The 22,360-nt window shown below is 45.0% G+C and overlaps 1 protein-coding gene across 1 annotated transcript in view; it reads left to right on the top strand.

The window, feature by feature from the left end:
- LOC117507858 overlaps positions 1–22,360 on the top strand; it is a 198,991-nt gene that overhangs the window by 96,387 nt on the left and 80,244 nt on the right. The window contains exons 7-8 of the mRNA XM_034167641.1: positions 2,955–3,046; positions 3,191–3,301. Coding sequence (XP_034023532.1) covers positions 2,955–3,046; positions 3,191–3,301 — 203 coding nt within the window. The remainder of the gene's footprint in view (positions 1–2,954; positions 3,047–3,190; positions 3,302–22,360) is intronic.

Genomic DNA, 22,360 nt, shown 5'->3' with positions numbered 1-22,360 from the left:
AGGATATGTCATTCAAAGCGCATATTAAACAAATATGTAGGACTGCTTTTTTGCATTTACGCAATATCTCTAAAATCAGAAAGGTCTTGTCTCAGAGTGATGCTGAAAAACTAATTCATGCATTTATTTCCTCTAGGCTGGACTATTGTAATTCATTATTATCAGGTTGTCCTAAAAGTTCCCTAAAAAGCCTTCAGTTAATTCAAAATGCTGCAGCTAGAGTACTGACGGGGACTAGAAGGAGAGAGCATATCTCACCCGTGTTGGCCTCTCTTCATTGGCTTCCTGTTAATTCTAGAATAGAATTTAAAATTCTTCTTCTTACTTATAAGGTTTTGAATAGTCAGGTCCCTTCTTATCTTAGGGACCTCGTAGTACCATATCACCCCAATAGAGCGCTTCGCTCTCAGACTGCAGGCTTACTTGTAGTTCCTAGGGTTTGTAAGAGTAGAATGGGAGGCAGAGCCTTCAGCTTTCAGGCTCCTCTCCTGTGGAACCAGCTCCCAATTCAGATCAGGGAGACAGACACCCTCTCTACTTTTAAGATTAGGCTTAAAACTTTCCTTTTTGCTAAAGCTTATAGTTAGGGCTGGATCGGGTGACCCTGAACCATCCCTTAGTTATGCTGCTATAGACGTAGACTGCTGGGGGGTTCCCATGATGCACTGTTTCTTTCTCTTTTTGCTCTGTATGCACCACTCTGCATTTAATCATTAGTGATCGATCTCTGCTCCCCTCCACAGGATGTCTTTTTCCTGGTTCTCTCCCTCAGCCCCAACCAGTCCCAGCAGAAGACTGCCCCTCCCTGAGCCTGGTTCTGCTGGAGGTTTCTTCCTGTTAAAAGGGAGTTTTTCCTTCCCACTGTAGCCAAGTGCTTGCTCACAGGGGGTCGTTTTGACCGTTGGGGTTTTACATAATTATTGTATGGCCTTGCCTTACAATATAAAGCGCCTTGGGGCAACTGTTTGTTGTGATTTGGCGCTATATAAAAAAAATTTGATTGAAATTGATTGATTTAACTGTTTTTGTCTGTGGTGCAGTTGAAGGTGCTATATTATTTTTTCTTTTTGAATTTAAATAGATTTTTGCTGGTTGTTGGTGGTCTGGGAGCAGGCACCGTCTCTACGGGGATGGGGTATTGGGGGGATGGCATGGGGAGAGAAGCTGCAGAGAGGTGTGTAAGACTACAACTCTGCTTCCTGGTCCCATCCCTGGATAGTCATGGTTTGGAGGATTTAATAAAATTGGCCAGATTTCTAGAAATGAGAGCTGCTCCATCCAAAGTGGGATGGATGCCGTCTCTCCTAAGAAGACCAGGTTTTCCCCAGAAGCTTTGCCAATTATCTATGAAGCCCACCTCATTTTTTGGACACCACTCAGACAGCCAGCAATTCAGGGAGAACATGCAGCTAAACATGTCACTCCCGGTCTGATTGGGGAGGGGCCCAGAGAAAACTACAGAGTCCGACATTGTTTTTGCAAAGTTACACACCGATTCAATGTTAATTTTAGTGACCTCCGATTGGCGTAACCGGGTGTCATTACTGCTGACGTGAATTACAGTCTTACCAAATTTACGCTTAGCCTTAGCCAGTAGTTTCAAATTTCCTTCAGTGTCGCCTGCTCTGGCCCCCGGAAGACAACTGACTATGGTTGCTGGTGTCGCTAACTTCACATTTCTCAAAACAGAGTTGCCAATAACCAGAGTTTGTTCCTCGGCGGGTGTGTCGCAGAGTGGGGAAAAACGGTTAGAGATGTGAACGGGTTGGCGGTGTACACGGGGCTTCTGTTTAGGACTACGCTTCCTCCTCGCATCACTCAGCCGGCCTGCTTTCCCGGCTGCTCGGGATCTGCTGGGGGGCAGGTAACGGCGGCTAAGCTACCTTGGTCCGCACCAACTACAGGGGCCTGGCTAGCTGTAGAATTTTCCACGGTGCGGAGCCGAGTCTCCAATTCGCCCAGCCTGGCCTCCAAAGCTATGAATAAGCTACACTTATTACAAGTACCATTACTGCTAAAGGCGGCTGAGGAATAACTAAACATTTCACACCCAGAGCAGAAAAGTGCAGGAGAGACAGGAGAAGCCGCCATGCTAAACCGGCTAAGACCTAGTAGCTGCGCTAAGCTAGCGGATTCCTAAAAACACACAAAGTGAATAATGTGTAAATAATTTAGAGGTGATTCAGCAGAGGGAGCTTTAGTAAGGCACGTGAAGATTACACTGTGAAACAAATCGTTATCTAGTTAACTAGATCAATCTAACTGCGCAGATTAAACAGCTAACAGATACAGCAAAACACCGCTGTGCTCCGGAACAGGAAGTGATACAGTATCGCAGTGAGAGCCAACCACCAGTAGAGGCCATTGTAAAAGATAAGCAAAAATCATGCTGCATGCATGATGATGCCTGGTCACCCCAGAGGAGATATGAAGGTATCAAATGGTCCAAGGACAGGGTCATGGGACATAAAGTCGAACAATACAATATGGAACATGAAACAATAAAATATTCAAAACCTCCAGTAAATATCTGAAGACTCCTGGTCTTAGTCATTCAGCGTGTTTAAAAGACTGAACGACAGCGCTTAGATTGCTGTAGTTCATTTAAAGCCTAAAACCTTCAGATTGTGCCCTGACTCCAGCTGAGACGGGTACCGCTGCCTAACCCTAACCCTAAGTATCAAACATTTGTCTACAGCACTGTGTGTACATATTTTTTTTTTTTTTTATTGGAACTCAGCATTTTCTTTTATTTCAATCAGATAAAGGTGTGCACATAAAGTGAAGTTTGTGTGGACACTCTTCAGGTGAAGGACAAATGGCCTCATTTCCAAATGTGTTGAAAAATCTGAGATTATTTTGGTGTGTAGTTCTTGATGTGACATAATGACTTTTGTTTTTTGTTGGTGTTTCTTGTTCGTCCTCCGGTTTTTGTGATGACATTGATCTGACAGATCCTGTACCTGAAAGCAGCCAATAACAACAAGGCTTCCACCGCTCTGGAGTTCTTCACTGCAGCTGTTCAAAGACACGGTTGTCCATCCAGGTCCATGATAAATGCTTTTGTCTTATTATGATTTGAAATTCCACTGATTTAACAGTCAGGAATGAATCTGTTATTTCCACACGTCTTAAAAACCGGTGTAGTTTACTGTTAACTTAAAATAAATAAATCATTTCTGACTTTCAGGGTGAAAGGTGACCAAGGAGCAGAAAACGTGGACATTGCAAGATGGATGTTTAAAGCTCGTGGCTGTGACAGAGGGAGCTTCATTGCAGGAAAAAATGTCCGTAACCAAAGGTAAATTCAGGTCAGGGACCGTGCACCCATTATCACATGACAGAACCACCCAGGCAGACAACGGGCCCATCTCCAAAATAAACATCTATCTGCTGCAGTCTGGAGAAACGTGGGTGTGAACTTGTCCTTCTCCAGCCACGATGGTCCTCAGTGCTGAGACACCTGTGTGCTGGATTATCACAGAGGAAAGGGTCACATGACCAAGACACTCCCTCACAATGTCAGTCATCCTCCTCCTCAGCCTCTCTCTGAGGAACTGCTCATCTGACACAAAGTCATTCCAGTGGGACCTGAGGATCCATCACAGAGTCCAGGGGCTTCATGTAGAAAGACGTGTGTGGATTTCCTGCTCAAACATGGCATACACCAGAACACAGAAACTGGCATCAGCACAAAAATATTCAGATGTATCAATGTGGGCGTGCGCATGGCTCCACGCATGTTCCATTTGTACGTCCCACTGAACAGCAAGCTCCTCCCTTTCCACGCCCCTGTTTAAAAATGCAAATTTATGTAAATAGACCCTGGGAGCTGGAAATCCCTTCCTTCAGTCAACATGAATGCAACACAAAAAAGAAATTATAGTGAGTGTGAGCTACAGATGACTGGACATGACGTGGAGACACACAGGGACAGTTTATTTGGTTCCCTGTCACATGGAATAAACATGAACAGGGATGAGAATCTCCCGCCGATCAGCAGTTTCCCAACTTTTGGGGTTCATGTTGGCACGTGACAATATAATTTCAAAACCTGTGAGAAAAAAATTGAGGTAAAAAGTGATGTGTTTGTGACAGTTCTCACATTATCCACCGGGTGTCCCTGTTACACTGAACAGTGGTGTGTGCACAAGAGGCTTGCCGCAAGTGCTGAAGAAGAGCTGTTAGGCTAAGAGCTCAGCAGGCCTGCCGCACATGGTTTGTGTCCATAATGCACAATGCATCCCATGATACACAGTTCTGTTTCATCCTTCCTGACCACCTGAGGTGGTGCATTAAGCACTGAATGATCATCTCCACGCAAATGCAGGACGAGAACAAATATAAAGTCACATGTGACCTACATGAACCTACATAGGTCACGTGACACCGGAAGCTCAGTCCCTTTTCCTTTCTGGACTTCCACTTTTCGAGCTGATGCAGGGTGGTGAGTTTTTTCATGAAATATTGTATGTTTATCCGCTTGTTGCTTTAAGTCTCGTGACTTATAAGTCGAAGTTGCGATTTCACCCTTCAGAGGCTACACAAGTGTGTGCTGAGCATGTGTGACGCCAAGTGCGTCCACGTGTACCTTCCCTGTGTTTAGTATTATTTTTACTTAGCTTGTGGCTGGGTGGTCGCTTTCTACTCCACTTTTGTTATTGCTCTTTGTTACTTGAGAGAAGTTGATTGGTCCTGCTCCGTTTCAGTGTGGTACGGTACGGCAACTGTTTTTTTTTTATTTAGCTGCTCTTATCCTGCTCTTGTTTTGGTGTATTTAGTGCAGTTTGTGACTTGCTTTTGTATTTTGTGATTGCAGATAACATTGCGGCCGGCTTTACCTGCTCCATTTTGACAGCTGGCCGTTCTCAGCTTTCCTTTTGTATAGTGGTGTTACTGATTGTGTGCACATTTTACTGCGCCAGTTTTCAATTAGACCAGTGATTCTCAACCGGGGTGCCGTGGGTATTTTTCATATTCGCGATTACCGTGAATTATTTATTTTATCCACAAAGCATAAAACGACTCAGAATCTGACGTCAAACGTGCTGCAGCCTCGCTCTCGTCTTAAGGCGGGACAATAACAAGGAGGCTGACGGCCGATTAAAACAGTGCCGTCTCCTTCAAAAGCCGTCTAAAATGCGGAGCTGTCGGTGTGTGTGTCTGTGCCTGTGTGCGCGCGCGCGGAGTTAACAGGCTGCAGACTGCGAGGGAGGGGGTGGGTGAGGGAGGGGGTGGGTGAGGGAGATTCCTGAATGCAGGCACGACACATTCAGTGCGCAGCGAGCGCGGAGCAGAGAGAGGATTTTAACCTGAGTGAACGTTAACAAAACGGAAACGTGAAGCTTTTACTTCTCTCTGAACTTTCTCTAAAGGTGTGATTCTGCCGTTACCGTCCTGTTCACACCATGTGCGCGTCGTATGCTGAATTTATGAGATCATGAGATGAAATAAACGGTCAGATATCTTTAAAAACATATTTAAAAAATGAGAATATATGAATGAACTGAGCCACAAAAAAAAAACAATGTTCAGACGCAGAGATCACAAAAAGCAGGTGAGAACTCTGAACTTTAACAGCTGTTATTTTCCAAAGGTATTTATTTGTTCAATCTTGAGCTTAATGCAGTGTTTAAGCACAAAACGTGACTGATGAGGAGAAACAATTTCAGAAATGCAACAGAAACAACCACAAATCAGAAAAAGTTGGGACTGTATGTAAAATGAAGATAAAAATAAAAATGTTGCACCATTCCCAGTTTCTCCACTCACAGAAGCCAAACGTTCTTCCAGAGTTGTGTAATTATACTACAATAGTAGAATATAAAGAATGGGGAAAAAAAGAAAAAAAAATAGACAATATATTCGTCAATCACAATTATTTGTCTGACAATTAATCATCTCCAGAAATTTCTAATCGTGACAGCCCTACTTGAGATCAGAGCGCAAAATGCTTGAGGATTTTCGAAATGCAGTGTTTTCTGTATCGATTTTCTATTGCGATAACTGGGTTTTGCGCAAAACCAGAGGTAATAGCCTTATAATATTATTTTGGTTGGTGGTGTGCCGCAGGATTTTGTAAATATAAAAAGGGTGCCGCGGCTCAAAAAAGGTTGAAAATCACTGAATTAGACCATAGTGGCCGTTTTCCGGGTTCGCTTTCTTTAACATTCTTGCATATTTGTTCTGAACAGCTGACTTCGTCCAGCTCTGTATTTGACTAAAGACGCATTGTAAGATTTAGATTTGCTTTGCTGCTGCCATTTCTGGCTCTGGTTTTGTTGTGATAATTCTTCTTACAAGCAGTTGAATTGTCCTGCTTCTTTGTTTTCTTATAGCGGCCATTCCCAGTTTCGCTATTTGACTTTTTCTGAGCGTCTGCTTTTGTTCATTTTCATTGTTTGCAACTGTTCCAAGTTTCGCTTTTTGGTTCTTGCAGTTTTGCTGGTTACAAGCAGTTGACATATCCTACTTTTTTGTTGTTGTTGTTGTTATAGTGGTCATCCCCGATTTCACCATTTAACTTTCTTTATCTGAGCAGCTCATTTCGTCCTGCTCCATTGCATTGTCATTGTTTGTGACCATTCCCGGCTTCACTTTTTGATACCATGCTGCTTACGAGCAGCCGCCTTCATCCTGCTTCATTTCTTTATTATAGCGGCCGTTCCCGGCTTCACTTTTTGATACCATGCTGCTTACGAGCAGCCGCCTTCATCCTGCTTCATTTCTTTATTATAGCGGCCGTTCCCGGCTTCACTTTTTGATACCATGCTGCTTACGAGCAGCCGCCTTCATCCCGCTTCATTTCTTTATTATAGCGGCCGTTCCCGGCTTCACTTTTTGATACCATGCTGGTTACGAGCAGCCGCCTTCATCCCGCTTAATTTCTTTATTATAGCGGCCGTTCCCGGCTTCACTTTTTGATACCATGCTGGTTACGAGCAGCCGCCTTCATCCCTCTTCATTTCTTTATTATAGCGGCCGTTCCCGGCTTCACTTTTTGATACCATGCTGGTTACGAGCAGCCGCCTTCATCCCGCTTCATTTCTTTATTATAGCGGCCGTTCCCGGCTTCACTTTTTGATACCATGCTGGTTACGAGCAGCCGCCTTCATCCCGCTTCATTTCTTTATTATAGCGGCCGTTCCCGGCTTCACTTTTTGATACCATGCTGGTTACGAGCAGCCGCCTTCATCCCGCTTCATTTCTTTATTATAGCGGCCGTTCCCTGCTTCACTTTTTGATACCATGCTGGTTACGAGCAGCCGCCTTCATCCCGCTTCATTTCTTTATTATAGCGGCCGTTCCCGGCTTCACTTTTTGATACCATGCTGGTTACGAGCAGCCGCCTTCATCCCGCTTCATTTCTTTATTATAGCGGCCGTTCCCGGCTTCACTTTTTGATACCATGCTGGTTACGAGCAGCCGCCTTCATCCCGCTTAATTTCTTTATTATAGCGGCCGTTCCCGGCTTCACTTTTTGATACCATGCTGGTTACGAGCAGCCGCCTTCATCCCGCTTCATTTCTTTATTATAGCGGCCGTTCCCGGCTTCACTTTTTGATACCATGCTGGTTACGAGCAGCCGCCTTCATCCCGCTTCATTTCTTTATTATAGCGGCCGTTCCCGGCTTCACTTTTTGATACCATGCTGGTTACGAGCAGCCGCCTTCATCCCGCTTCATTTCTTTATTATAGCGGCCGTTCCCTGCTTCACTTTTTGATACCATGCTGGTTACGAGCAGCCGCCTTCATCCCGCTTCATTTCTTTATTATAGCGGCCGTTCCCGGCTTCACTTTTTGATACCATGCTGGTTACGAGCAGCCGCCTTCATCCCGCTTCATTTCTTTATTATAGCTGCCGTTCCCGGCTTCACTTTTTGATACCATGCTGGTTACGAGCAGCCGCCTTCATCCCGCTTCATTTCTTTATTATAGCGGCCGTTCCCGGCTTCACTTATTGATACCATGCTGGTTACGAGCAGCCGCCTTCATCCCGCTTCATTTCTTTATTATAGCGGCCGTTCCCGGCTTCACTTTTTGATACCATGCTGGTTACGAGCAGCCGCCTTCATCCCGCTTCATTTCTTTATTATAGCGGCCGTTCCCGGCTTCACTTTTTGATACCATGCTCGTTACGAGCAGCCGCCTTCATCCCGCTTCATTTCTTTATTATAGCGGCCGTTCCCGGCTTCACTTTTTGATACCACGCTGGTTACGAGCAGCCGCCTTCATCCCGCTTCATTTCTTTATTATAGCGGCCGTTCCCGGCTTCACTTTTTGATACCACACTGGTTACGAGCAGCCGCCTTCGTCCCGCTCTGTTTCTTTATTATAGCGGCCGTTCCCTGCTTCACTTTTTGTTGCCATACTGGTTGCGAGCAGCCGCCTTCATCCTGCTTCATTTCTTTATTATAGCGGCTGTTCCCGGCTTCACTTTTTGATACCATGCTGGTTACGAGCAGCCGCCTTCATCCCGCTTCGTTTCTTTATTATAGCAGCCGTTCCCTGCTTCGCTTTTTGTTGCCATACTGGTTACGAGCAGCCGCCTTCGTCCTGCTCCGTTCCTTTATTGTAGCGGCCGATCCCGGCTTCACTTTTTGATACCATACTGGTTACAAGTAGCCGCCTTCGTCCTGCTCCATTCCTTTATTGTAGCGGCCGATCTCGGCTTCACTTTTTGATACCACACTGGTTACGAGCAGCCACCTTCATTCTGCTCCATTTCTTTATTGTAGCGGCCGTTCCCGGCTTCACTTTTGTTTTTTTTTGTTGTCATACTGGTTACAAGCAGCTGCCCTTGTCCTGCTCTGTTTGCCTTTGCACACATATAGAAACTGTATAACGGCCGTTTTTAGCTTTGTTTTAGCTACTGCAGCGAGTGATCACCCACCTGGAGACCGGCCGGAGCGCTGTGAGAGTTATGTTCTTTGATTTCTCCAGCGCTTTCAACGCCATCAGACCGGTGCTGCTGCGGAGGAAGCTGGAGGACGCAGGTGTGGAAGGACATCTCGCCGCCTGGACCATCGACTACCTCACTGACCGCCCGCAGTACGTGCAGCTGCGCAGCTGTCAGTCTGAGGTGGTAAGGTGCAGCACCGGGGCCCCACAGGGCACCTTCCTCTCACCTTTCCTCTTCATCCTCTACACCTCAGACTTCACCTAAAACACAGACAGCTGCCACCTCCAGAAGTTCTCTGATTACTCCGCCATTGTAGGTCACGTGTCTGAGGGGAACAAGCTGGAGTACCAGTCGGTCATCACAGACTTCGTGGACTGGTGTGAGCGCAACCACTTGTGTCTCAGCACCAGTAAGACGAAGGAGATGGTGATCGACTTGAGGAGGAAACCACCACCTCACCCACCGGTGAACATCCAGGGGGAGGACATAGAGACCGTGGACAGTTTCAAATACCTGGGTGTTCACCTCAACAGCAAACTGGACTGGACTCACAACACTGATGCCTTGTACAAAAAAGGCCAGAGTCGCCTCCACCTCCTGAGGAGACTGAGATCCTTTGGAGTGAGCAGGCCTCTCCTTAAGACCTTCTATGACTCTGTTGTAGCCTCTGCTCTCCTCTATACCATTGTCTGTTGGGCCCTGGGCGGCACTGAGCGGGAGAGAAAGAGACTGAATAAGCTGGTCAGGAAGTCCAGCTCTGTCCTGGGCTGTCCTCTGGACTCTCTGGAGGAGGTGGCTGAGAGGAGGGTGTTAGCCAAGTTCAAATCCATCATGAACAACTCCTCTCACCCTCTGCACCGGACTGTAGTGGAGCTGAGCAGCTCGTTCAGTGACAGACTGAGACACCCTCAGTGCAAGAAGGAACGATACCACAGGTTGTTCCTCCCTGCTGCTGTCAGACTGTACAATAACACTGTGAAATAACCACATGCAATAATATGTCAACAAATCACGTGCAATATTAATATGTCCACAAATCATGTGCAATAACAACTCGTTTACAAATCCCAGCACTAATGTCACCTTATCACATCTACATTCCACTTCACATATTGTAAATAACATGCTCCTATCTCTTTTTCAATCCCAATCATGTTTATACGACGTCTGTGAGAAAACTATCCGACCTTTTTATTTTTTCAAAAACTATATGGATTTGAATCACGTGTGATTGCATCAGACAAGCTTGAACCTTTGTGCGCATGCATGAGTTTTTTCATGCCTGTCGGTTGCGTCATTCGCCTGTGGGCAGGCTTTGAGTGAGCACTGGTCCACCCCCCTCGTCGGATTTTTATTGTCAGTGAAATGGCTGAGAGGCTGCCGCTTTGCTCCATGAATTTTTTTCAGAAGCTGTTAGAAACAGCCAGTTGGAAACCATTCGAAAGATTCAGATGGCATTCGTTGAAGATTCTCTCGGCGTCACATGGATTAAGGAGTGTTAAAACCTTTTTAAAGACGGCCCACAGCGGCGGAGGGCGCGCGGCGCACCGAGCGGCCATCGACAGGCTGGAACGACCAGATCATTTCTAAACTGAACGCTGTGTTGATCCGGGACATCGTGTGACTACCACAGAAATGGCAAGAGAGCTGGACATAGCACTTTTGCGGCACATTCCACTGTCACAGGAGATTTTGTAATGAAAGACGTGCGGAGGATTTCGTGCGTTGGCTCCGTGCCGACACGCTCAACAAAAAAACACCTCCGTGTTGGAAACCATTCGGAAGATTCAGACGGCTTTCGGTGGCTTTTCAGTCGAGTGAGTATCCGAGAAATTGCTTAACAGCTGGGCATGTTCCAACTTGTCCTGTGAGACTTCCAACACGGAGGTGTTGTTTGTCCAGCGGCTGTGAGCGGCTGCGTCCCGACGCGTGAATCCGTCCGCACGTCTTTCATTGCAAAATCTCCTTTAACAGTGGAATGTGCCAATAAAGTGCTGATCCCGACCTTTTCTGAAACTTCTCTGCTAGTCACACGACGTCCTGCATCAACAGAGCCTTAAATTTGGAAGTGATCTGCTCGTTTCAGCCTGTCGATGGCCGCTCGGGGCGTGGTGTGCCCTCCGCCGCCGTGGGCCGTTTTTAATCCAGTTTTAATGGTCCTTAATCCGTGTGATACCGATAGAATCTTCACCGAAAGCCATCTGAATCTTCCAAATGGTTTCCATCTGGCTGTCTGGCAGTTTCTGAAAAAATTTTCATGGAACAAAGCGGCAGTCGTTCCGCCATTCCTAAACAATAAAAAGGGGGGTGGACCAGTGCTCACTCAAAACCTGCCCACAGGTGAATGACGCAACCAACAGGTGTGAAAAAACTCACGCATGCGCACGAAGGTTCAAACTTTTCTGATGCAAGCGCACATGATTCAAATCTATATAGTTTTTGAAAAAAAATAAAAAGGTCGGATACTTTTCTAACAGACCTCGTATATATGCATATGTACTTACATATGTATATATGTATGTATATATATATATATATATATATATATATATAAAAGGATGGAAATGGCTGTGGTGAATACCTACTTTAAGAAAAGGGAGGAGCACAGGGTAACATATAAGAGTGGAGGAAGGTGCACACAGGTGGACTACATTCTTTATAGGAGATGCAAGCTAAAAGAAATCAGACTGTAAGGTGGTAGCAGGAGAGAGTGTCACTAGACAGCATAGGATGGTTGTTTGTAGGATGACTTTAGAGGTAAAGAAGAAGAAGAGAGTGAGAGCTCAACAAAGGATCAGATGGTGGAAGCTGAAGGAGGAAGACTGTTGTGTGAAATTTAGTGAGCAGGTGAGAGAAGCACTAGTTGGAGGGGAAGCAATTTTGGACAACTGGAAAAGTACTGCAGATGTGGTGAGGGAGACAGCTAGGACAGTACTGGGTATGACATCTGGACAGTGGAAGGAAGACAATGAGACTTGGTGGTGGAATGAAGAGGTCCAGGAAAGCATAAGGAGAAAGAGGTTGGCAAAAAAGTTTTGGGATAGTCAGAGAGATGAAGAAAGTAGACAGGAGTACAAGGAGATGCGGCGTAAGGTGAGAAGAGAAGTGGCAAAAGCAAAGGAAAAGGCATATTGCGAGCTGTACAAGAAGTTGAATAGTAAGGAAGGAGAAAAGGACTTGTACCGATTGGCCAGACAAAGGGACAGAGCTGGAAAGGATGTGCAGCAGGTTAGGGTGGTAAAAGATGCACAGGGTAATGTGCTGACAAAGTGAGGAGTATGTGCTGAGAAGGTGGAGGGAATATTTTGAAGAATTGATGAATAAAGAAAATGAGCGAGAGAAAAGGATGTTGTTTCGTCATGCCTCTGGAAGTGGCATGACGAAACAATTAGGGTAACTCACCACTTGAATCATGTGGTGAGTTGCAGCCGTTTGCCTGCTGCTCAGCCACCTAAGTGTCCCGCTACTACTACTCACTCTCCCATTTTTACTGGGTCTTTCCATGTTTTTGGAGTCCACAGCCCCAAAACAGACCATCTCGTGCAGCCCTGTCCACCCGACACCCCTCCCGACCCTCAAAGTGTTGCCGGTCGCGTAGGTGACGCCTTGCCGCCGACAGTGGGGTATTTTACGCCAGCTCAAAGGGAGTGCTGGACTCAAGGCACTCCGGATGTGTGGGTGCTGTCAACCCTGTCTCAAGGTTATCGCATCCAGTTCCACCATCGGCCACCTGTCTCTGGCCCGGTCAAATGGACCACTGTTCACGACCCAGGCCACATCGGGCACTGCTGTCAGAACTCTGCCTGTCGACCCCCTGCAGGATCCAGGGGGTTTTTATTCCAGGTATTTCCTGGTTCTGAAAAAGACTGGCTAATCTGCTAACAAAAAAGTTAGCTTCTCTAATTAGCGATTAGCAGAACTGTGCCCACCACTGTATCTAAAGCCCTGGTCCCACCAAAAAATGAAGGATGAATAATGAGCCATGCAGCATGTTTTTTTTTTTGTTTTGTTTTTTTTTGTATGAGTCCAGTTATTCATCGTGGGAGGATACTGGCTCTGAGAGGCTCTTAGAGGCAAGAATATTCAGCTAATGAGGCTCATCTCTGAGTGTGGTGCTAATTTCAAGAAGTTCAAAATTTAGCAACAACAGCGTGGGGCAGTTTTGGTACGAGGTACTTCGAGGACAAACGAGGATTTTAGAGGCATGTTTGTGTTGAGGAGGAGGCTGTTAAAAGCCCATTATCCACGCGCCTGGTGGCTACGAGGACAGGACAGCCTATTTCGGCTCTGCCCTCTCAACGCACTTCATCGTGACAATCCCACCGACTTTGTGCACTGGACGCTGTATATAAAATAATTATTTGTAGCGGAATAATCATTTTCTGTCAAAGTTTAGATGTTGAAAATATCTGTAATTGCTTCTGAAATCTGGAGAACAAACTGGAGGAGCTACAAGCTAGGATAACATCACAGAGGGAAACCAGAGAGTGCTGCATTCTTATTTTCTCCGAAACTTGACTCTTGGAAAGCATTCCAGACTCCGCTGTTCACCTGGAGAGCCACTCATTGTACCGGGGGGACCGGACTGCTGCCTCCGGTAAGACGACAGGGGGAGGGGTGTGTGTTTATGTCAACAACGCATGGTGTAGAGATGTATAGACTGTATACAAGCACTGCTCATCAGATCTGGAGCTTTTACTGCTGCGATGCCATCCCTTTTATCTACCAAGGGAATTCACATGTGTGTTTTTGGCTGCTGTTTAAATCCATCCACGCGCTAATTACACCGAGGCTCTCAGCAAGCTGCATGACGTCATCAGCGCACTGGAGATGGCTCATCCTGACGCTGTTTTTATCGTGGCTGGTGACTTCAGCCAGTGCAATTTACGGCCTGTACTCCCTAAATACTTTCAGCATGTGGACATTCCCACCAGGGGGAAAAACACTGTGGACCGTGTTTACAGCAACATACAGATGCAACACATATAGATGGATGCACTCCGGGCCTTCCCCCCGCCCCCCCTTTGGTGACTCAGATCACGTCTTTGTTTCTGTACCCGGCCTACAGACAAGAACTCAAGCAGTCGAACCCTGTCACCAGACAGGTTAAACTATGGACACCAGAGGCTGAGAGTACTCTACAGGACTGTTTTACCACAACTGACTGGGATGTTTTTATAGCTGCAGCCACCCGAGAGGACTCCTCCGTCAGCGTAGAAGACTATGCTGAGTATGTGACTGGATATATCAGCACTTGTATTAAGAACATCGTACCCACCATACAAGTGAGGAAGTTCCCCAACCAGAAGCCCTGGGTAAACAGAGAGGTGCTGCACTTGCTGCATGCTCGCACTGCTGCTTTTAGATCTGCCAATGAAGCAGAGTACAAGGCTGCACAGTACAGACTGGAGAAGGCCATAAGAGTGGCCAAGACACAGCACAGAGAGAGGACGGAGGACTTCTACTCTAACACTGACCCCAGGAGAATGTGGCAGTGTCTGGATCACATCACAGACTTCAGGACCAGCTCCAGAACCACCACCATCAGCTCATTGGACAGCCTGCCAGATGACCTCAACGCCTTCTACAAAATTCTCCCTGAAGTTAGAAACCCAGACCAGACAGGATTTGTGAAATCAAGGCATGGCATGGATAATGTACGACGTGCTCTTAATATCAAACATTGTATCAACATTGATAAAACCCCAGCATTTATAATCTCTTTAGATGCCGACAACACTTTTGACAGAGTTGAATGGCCTTTCTTGTTTTCAGTTTTGGATAAATTTGGTTTTGGCTCTAATTTTATTAATGTGATTAAAATCCTTTACTCAGACCCAGTGGTCAGCGTCAACACTAACGGTCTGGTTTCTGAAGGTTTCTCGGTGCATAGGAGCTGTAGACAGGGGTGTCCTTTGTCACCTCTGTTATCACACTGTTTATTGAACCTTTAGCTGAAGCAATATGGTCGAACCCCGATATTACAGGGGTTGCAAGAAATGAGTATTTCCTTAGTATTTAGTATTTCCTTAGTATTTCTTCTGTTTTTCTTGTTGTTTAATGCTGACAAATTATACAGTGTTTGTTGTCTTTCTGATGCCTGATTCTGTTTTTTTCTCTCTGTTTAAGGTGCAGCTCCATCCAGAGATGGGAGTTGTATTTGTGCTGGAGACCCTCCTGTCCTGTGCACCAACAGCATTTCCTGTATGTTCGTTTTGTTTTGTAAGTTATGTCTGTATCATGGCCCAAGCAGAGGGTCACCCCTTTGAGTCTGGTCTGCTTGAGGTTTCTTCCTCAGAGGGAGTTTTTTCTTCCCACTGTTGCCTGTGTTCTTGCTCTGGGGGTTAGTAAGGTTAGACCTTACTTGTGTGAAGCACCTTGAGGCAACTTTGTTGTGATTTGGCGCTATATAGATGAAAATAAATTAAAAAAAAAATTGAAATGTTGCCTTTATTGGTTATTTATTTTTGTTTGGTTGTCTGAGGGTGGCTGGATATGTTTGTGCGCGTGGCCTGGGACTCCCCCCCTTGTTGGCTGATGGCGAGGGAGCCGCTGGGGGTGGGCCTCATATGTTGCGGTCGCATTACTGGTAGGACGTAATCCGCGGGTGTCAATGAAAACAGATTTAAAACTAAGAAATAATAATAATGACGATATAAATATCATCAGTTAATTAATCAATTATGATATTATACTATATTGTTATTACTATTATTCTACAAAAAATAACGAAATAAGTAATGCAAAAAAAAACAAAAACAAAACCTATTAGCCAATGCTCATTTATATGTACCCATTTCCAGTTTTACTTAAAAGTTTTTGGTTCCCAAATAAATTACAAAACAAAAAATGTTTTTCTGGAAGGAAAAAAAAAACTAAGGCCATATGGGGTCACTGTGAAGGAATTATTTTTGTAGTCTAGAGTATTAGGAAGCAGATGTTAAGAGGGAGGGGAAAAAAACAACTAAATATTTTGTGTTGTTGGTGAAGCAACCTAGATAAGAAAATTGTTCGCCCTGGTTGGGGTTTATTTGGTTTATGGATGGTTATTGGTTTTGTTATACTAGTGATGAGGAGTGTGACCTCTAGAGAATTAGTAGATCAGAGTTTTTGAGGCTATTTTTTTCTTTTTGTGGGTCACAGCAGGCAATTTCGTTTCTTATACACTTATTCTGTTTTATGATAAACGATGTCTGATACACAGAATGTGGGCAACACTCGTTTTTTGAGTTGGAATATAGGGGATGCATAACCTAGTATATTGTACTTCTACAGAAACGCATCTCCGAACAACGGAGTCTGCGACGCTAAAGAAGGCCTGGATAGGACAAAAAGTTTTGTTCAAAGAGTTAATATAGAACTAGGGGCACAGCCATCTTAGTAAGGAAAGGTATCTCATTCATCTCACTATCAACCATCTCTGACTCGAGGGGAGGACATGTGACAGTGACGGGGGATCTGTACGGCACTCGATTGGTACGAGCGAATGTATAGGGTCCTGTTCCACCCTGGCTCTTGGAGTGCAACATTACGGAAGACAAAACTAACCAAAAGGTTAAACAAATTTATTATCACAAAAATCTAGGGGAATTAACAACAAACATAATGAGGGTAAAAAGAAGAGAAAGATTGGAGCTGCCAGGTGGAGTGTGAGTGACCAAGGGCGGGTTCAAGGCAGGCGTTTCAAATCAAATCAAATTTGGCTGGTTGGGGCTGAGGGAGAGAGCCAGGAAAAAGACATGCTGTGGAGGGGAGCAGCGATCAATCACAAATGATTAAATGCAGAGTGGTGCATACAGAGCAAAAAGAGAAAGAAACACTCAGTGCATCATGGGAACCCCCCAGTAGTCTAAGTCTATAGCAGCATAACTAAGGGATGGTTCAGGGTCACCTGATCCAGCCCTAACTATAAGCTTTAGCAAAAAGGAAAGTTTTAAGCCTAATCTTAAAAGTAGAGAGGGTGTCTGTCTCCCTGATCTGAATTGGGAGCTGGTTCCACAGGAGAGGAGCCTGAAAGCTGAAGGCTCTGCCTCCCATTCTACTCTTACAAACCCTAGGAACTACAAGTAAGCCTGCAGTCTGAGAGCGAAGCGCTCTATTGGGGTGATATGGTACTATGAAGTCCCTAAGATAAGATGGGACCTGATTATTCAAAACCTTATAAGTAAGAAGAAGAATTTTTAATTCTATTCTAGAATTAACAGGAAGCCAATGAAGAGAGGCCAATATGGGTGAGATATGCTCTCTCCTTCTAGTCCCCGTCAGTACTCTAGCTGCAGCATTTTGAATTAACTGAAGGCTTTTCAGGGAACTTTTAGGACAACCTGATAATAATGAATTACAATAGTCCAGCCTAGAGGAAATAAATGCATGAATTTGTTTTTCAGCATCACTCTGAGACAAGACCTTTCTAATTTTAGAGATATTGTGTAAATGCAAAAAAAATGAAATGTAAAATGTAATGAAACTTATTCCCCACTGCTGGGTAGTCCATTAAAGTAAATGTAAATGTTATTAAGAAATGATCAGACAAAAAGGGGGTTTTCAGGGAATACTGTTAAGTCTTCAATTTCTATGAGTGTAGACATTTCTACAGAGTGTAGAAATGAGAGCTGCTCCATCCAAAGTGGGATGGATGCCGTCTCTCCTAACAAGACCAGGTTTTCCCCAGAAGCTTTGCCAATTATCTATGAAGCCCACCTCGTTTTTTTTTTTTATGCTCCAGGACTGCAGGCTGGAAAACCTGGAAACTGGAGCAAACAATTACTCTCCCACATAACACCCCCTCCCATAAGCAAGTTGATTTTTATCAACATCCAACATCATGCAAACAAACTTACGACCTGGATAAAGCATCAGCCAAGATGTTATCATGTCCTCTGATGTAGCGGATGTCCAGTGAGAAGCCCTGCAAAAACAGGCTCCATCTCATGAGGCGCTGGTTCATGTTCTTCATATGTCCTAGAGTCACCAGTGGATTGTGGTCAGTATAAACCACGACAGGCCAACTGGAAGAGACATATACTTCAAAATGCTCGAGGGAAAGGATTAGAGCTAAGGCCTCCTTTTCAATAGTGGCGTATCTGCAATGATGGACATTAAATTTTCTTGAAAAATAGACAGCATGTTCTACTCCAGCTCTATCCTGTAGGAAGACAGCTCCAGCACCAAACTCACTAGCATCCACCGCTAGTTTAGACTAAAGTCAGGAGCAGCCAAGACTGGAGCAGTGGTCAACAAAGCCTTGAGATTTGTCAAATGCTTCCTGACAGTCCTGGGACCAAATAAGCAGGTTAGTAAGTGGAGAAGCAACCATAGCAAAATTTTTGCAAAAACTCTTATAATACCCTGGCATGCCTAAAAATTGCTTAAGGTCACATCTAGTATTGGGAACAGTGTAGTTTACAATGGTTTCGATTTTAGCGCCAAGAAATCAATCAACAAAAATTGTCTGGGGTAACACAGGCCGAGAAGGCCCTGGCAGTCAACAGAACCTGCCAATAGCCTTTTAAAAGATCTAGTTTAGAGACAAAAATGGCAGATCCTACCCTGTCAATACAATCGTCAAGGTGAGGTAACGGGAAGCAATCAGGCTTAAATCAAATCAAATCAATTTTATTTATATAGCACCAATTCACAACAAACAGTTGCCCCAAGGCGCTTTATATTGTAAGGCAAAAACCATACAATAATTACAGAAAAACCCCAATGGTCAAAACGACCCCCTGTGAGCAAGCACTTGGCAACAGTGGGAAGGAAAAACTCCCTTTTAACAGGAAGAAACCCCCAGCAGAACCAGGCTCAGGGAGGGGCAGTCTTCTGCTGGGACTGGTTGGGGCTGAGGGAGAGAATCAGGAAAAAGACATGCTGTGGAAGAGAGCAGAGATCGATCACTAATGATTAAATGCAGAGTGGTGCATACAGAGCAAAAAGAGAAAGAAACACTCAGTGCATCATGGGAACCCCCCAGCAGTCTAAGTCTATAGCAGCATAACTAAGGGATGGTTCAGGGTCACCTGATCCAGCCCTAACTATAAGCTTTAGCAAAAAGGAAAGTTTTAAGCCTAATCTTAAAAGTAGAGAGGGTGTCTGTCTCCCTGATCTGAATTGGGAGCTGGTTCCACAGGAGAGGAGCCTGAAAGCTGAAGGCTCTGCCTCCCATTCTACTCTTACAAACCCTAGGAACTACAAGTAAGCCTGCAGTCTGAGAGCGAAGCGCTCTATTGGGGTGATATGGTACTATGAGGTCCCTAAGATAAGATGGGACCTGATTATTCAAAACCTTGTAAGTAAGAAGAAGAATTTTAAATTCTATTCTAGAATTAACAGGAAGCCAATGAAGAGAGGCCAATATGGGTGAGATATGCTCTCTCCTTCTAGTCCCCGTCAGTACTCTAGCTGCAGCATTTTGAATTAACTGAAGGCTTTTCAGGGAACTTTTAGGACAAGCTGATGATAATGAATTACAATAGTCCAGCTTAGAGGAAATAAATGCATGAATTAGTTTTTCAGCATCACTCTGAGACAAGACCTTTCTAATTTTAGAGCTACTGTGCAAATGCAAAAAAGCAGTCCTACATATTTGCTTAATATGCGCATTGAAGGACATATCCTGAACAAAAATGACTCCAAGATTTCTCACAGTATTACTAGAGGTCAGGGTAACGCCATCCAGAGTAAGGATCTGGTTAGACACCATGTTTCTAAGATTTGTGGGGCGAAGTACAATAACTTGAGTTTTATCTGGGGAATGGAGGAAGATGGCGCCTGTGTGTTTGGCATGCCGTCAGCCCTGTCGCTCGTCGAGTGTTTTGCTATTTGTTGCTGTGTTTTTGCTCTGTTTGTTCTGCCGGGACACTTCAGCCTTGCTTGTGTATGGTCGCCAGTCTCTCTTGGACATTAATGCTCTTTATGAGCCGCTGCTGTCGTCTGGGTCCGGGCTTGGAGGGCCCCGCCCTGCTCTGCCACCTGTGCTCGTGGACGTCCCGCTCCACCTGCTCCGTTTTCCTTGCGTTCCTCTCCGGAGGAGGCGCTTTAGAAGGCGCGGAAAGCGGAGCGGTCTGTTGGTGAAACTTAAGTTTTACCTGGCAGCCTTCACTAGAGGGTCTGATCCTCGCCGCCTCTGTGATGGACGATATTTTTGGGCGTGGGAGCGCGCGCTGCGCACGAGAGGCTGCTGGATTCATCCTGTTCCTGAACTGATGACCGGACCAGCTCAGCTAAAGCTGTGCCCGTTTGTGCCGCAGCTTCCCGCTGCTGCCTCTCGCCGGGCTGCGGAGTTTTTACGCCGGTGCTGTCGTCTGCGGGCTCTCAGACGCGGCGTTTCACCTGAGCTCCTCCGGCCGTTGAAACACGCTGCGTCACTGGCTGCTGAGGAGCAGAACTTCCGCATGACCTCATTAAAACCTGCTGATCCCACCGAGATCCTTAGTTTGGGTATCATTAACATCAGATCATTGTCTCTGAAGTCATTGCTGGTTAATGACTTAATTGTGGATCATCGTCTGGATATGCTTGGATTATGTGAAACCTGGATTAAATCCACAGCTGTCCTTCCTCTGAATGAGGCCTGCCCACCGGAGTACACGTTTAGTAACGTTTCACGTGATGTGAAGAAAGGCGGGGGTGTTGCTTTTATTTATAAATCCAGGTTTACTTTAGTAACTGTTGGGGGTCAGAAATATAATTCATTTGTGCATCTGATTCTCCGTTATGCCCATGATGCTAAGTACTGTCAGGGTCATAAAACTGGAAATCAGCTATGTTATATTGTCACTGTCTACAGGCCTCCTAGCCCATATTCTGATTTTTTAGATGAATTTGGCACATTCATCTCTAGTCTTTCAACTAGTGTAGACAACATTTTGATTATTGGTGACTTTAACATTCATATAAATAAGATCTCTGATCCCCTCGGTAAATCATTTATGGAAATCATGGATGCATTAGGATTTCAGCAGTTTGTTCATGGTTCAACGCATATCAGTGGTAATACTCTGGATTTGGTTCTTGCATGTGGCCTTGCTGTCACAAATATCGACATCCTGCCTCTTGCATCAGCGGTCTCTGACCACTCGCTTATTAGGTTTACAATTACGCTGCCGCGTTTAGTGGAGCAACAACCTTGCCTATCATTGCGGCGACAAATTAAACCTTCAACTTTGACTGAACTCGAAGCAAGACTACCTGAAATCCTAACTTCAAGCTTGATGAAATTTCAGTCAGTAGACAGTCTTGCAGATAGCCTGAATTTAGTGCTAAAAACCACACTTGATAAGATTGCGCCTCCTCTATTAAAGCCACGCCTTCCCAAAGCACAGACACCCTGGTTCAATAGTTATTTGCGTGACCTTAGGAAGAAGGCTAGAGGGTTGGAACGGAAATGGCGTAGTTCCAAACTAGGTGTTTCAACTTGCGTGGCGTGAAGCTATTTTAGATTATAAGCATGCTTTATTGGCTACGAAGCAGGCATATTATTCTGAATTGATCAGCAAAAACAAGCATAACTCAAAGTTCTTGTTTGATACGGTGGCATTTCTTATTCATGGACAGCCACCTGTTGGTCGTTCTCCTTTTTCAGCACAGGACTTTCTGGACTATTTCGAAAAGAAAATAGAAGACATTAGGTTGAGCACATCTCAGCATATTTTGGTTGAATCATTGTATCCAGCTACTGAGCTGGGGACTAATACTGAGGTGCTACCTAGATTCACGGAATTTAACAGTATCTCACAAGGTGTGCTGACGAAACTCGTGATGTCTACTAGAAGCACAACTTGTTTATTTGATCCTATACCAACAAAATTGTTTAAGGATCTTTGGCCCATTCTTGGGCCGACTGTGCTGGAAATTGTTAACCTTTCTTTAAACTCTGGATCTGTTCCAAATTGTTTTAAATCTGCAGTGGTTAAACCACTACTCAAGAAATCTAATCTTGATCCTGGTGAATTGAAAAATTATAGGCCGATATCAAATCTATCATTCTGCTCTAAAATTCTGGAAAAGGTGGTTTCACGGCAGCTTGTGGACTATCTTACTGAGAATTACCTTTTTGAGCCACTGCAGTCTGCTTTTAGAAGACATCACTCCACAGAAACAGCACTTATTAAAGTAGTTAATGATCTTCTGCGAGCAATGGACTCAGATACTACTACAGCATTGGTGTTGTTGGATCTCAGTGCTGCGTTTGACACAGTTGATCATCATATTCTACTTGATAGGCTAGAAAACTGTTTCGGGATTACTGGAACTGCTCTTGTGTGGCTGACGTCTTATCTGTCTGGTCGTTCCCATTGTGTTTTGTGCAATGACACTACCTCTGACTTTAAGGGCATGAAGTTCGGGGTTCCGCAGGGATCCGTTCTGGGTCCCTTGCTTTTTTCCCTGTATATGGCACCCCTTGGGAACATTTTGCGGCGTTTCGGGGTTGCTTTTCATTGTTATGCTGATGATACTCAG

This window comes from Thalassophryne amazonica, chromosome 3, assembly GCF_902500255.1.
Source record: "Thalassophryne amazonica chromosome 3, fThaAma1.1, whole genome shotgun sequence".
In the NCBI taxonomy this organism is placed as follows: domain Eukaryota; kingdom Metazoa; phylum Chordata; class Actinopteri; order Batrachoidiformes; family Batrachoididae; genus Thalassophryne; species Thalassophryne amazonica.
This window is presented reverse-complemented; position numbering and strand designations above follow the sequence as displayed.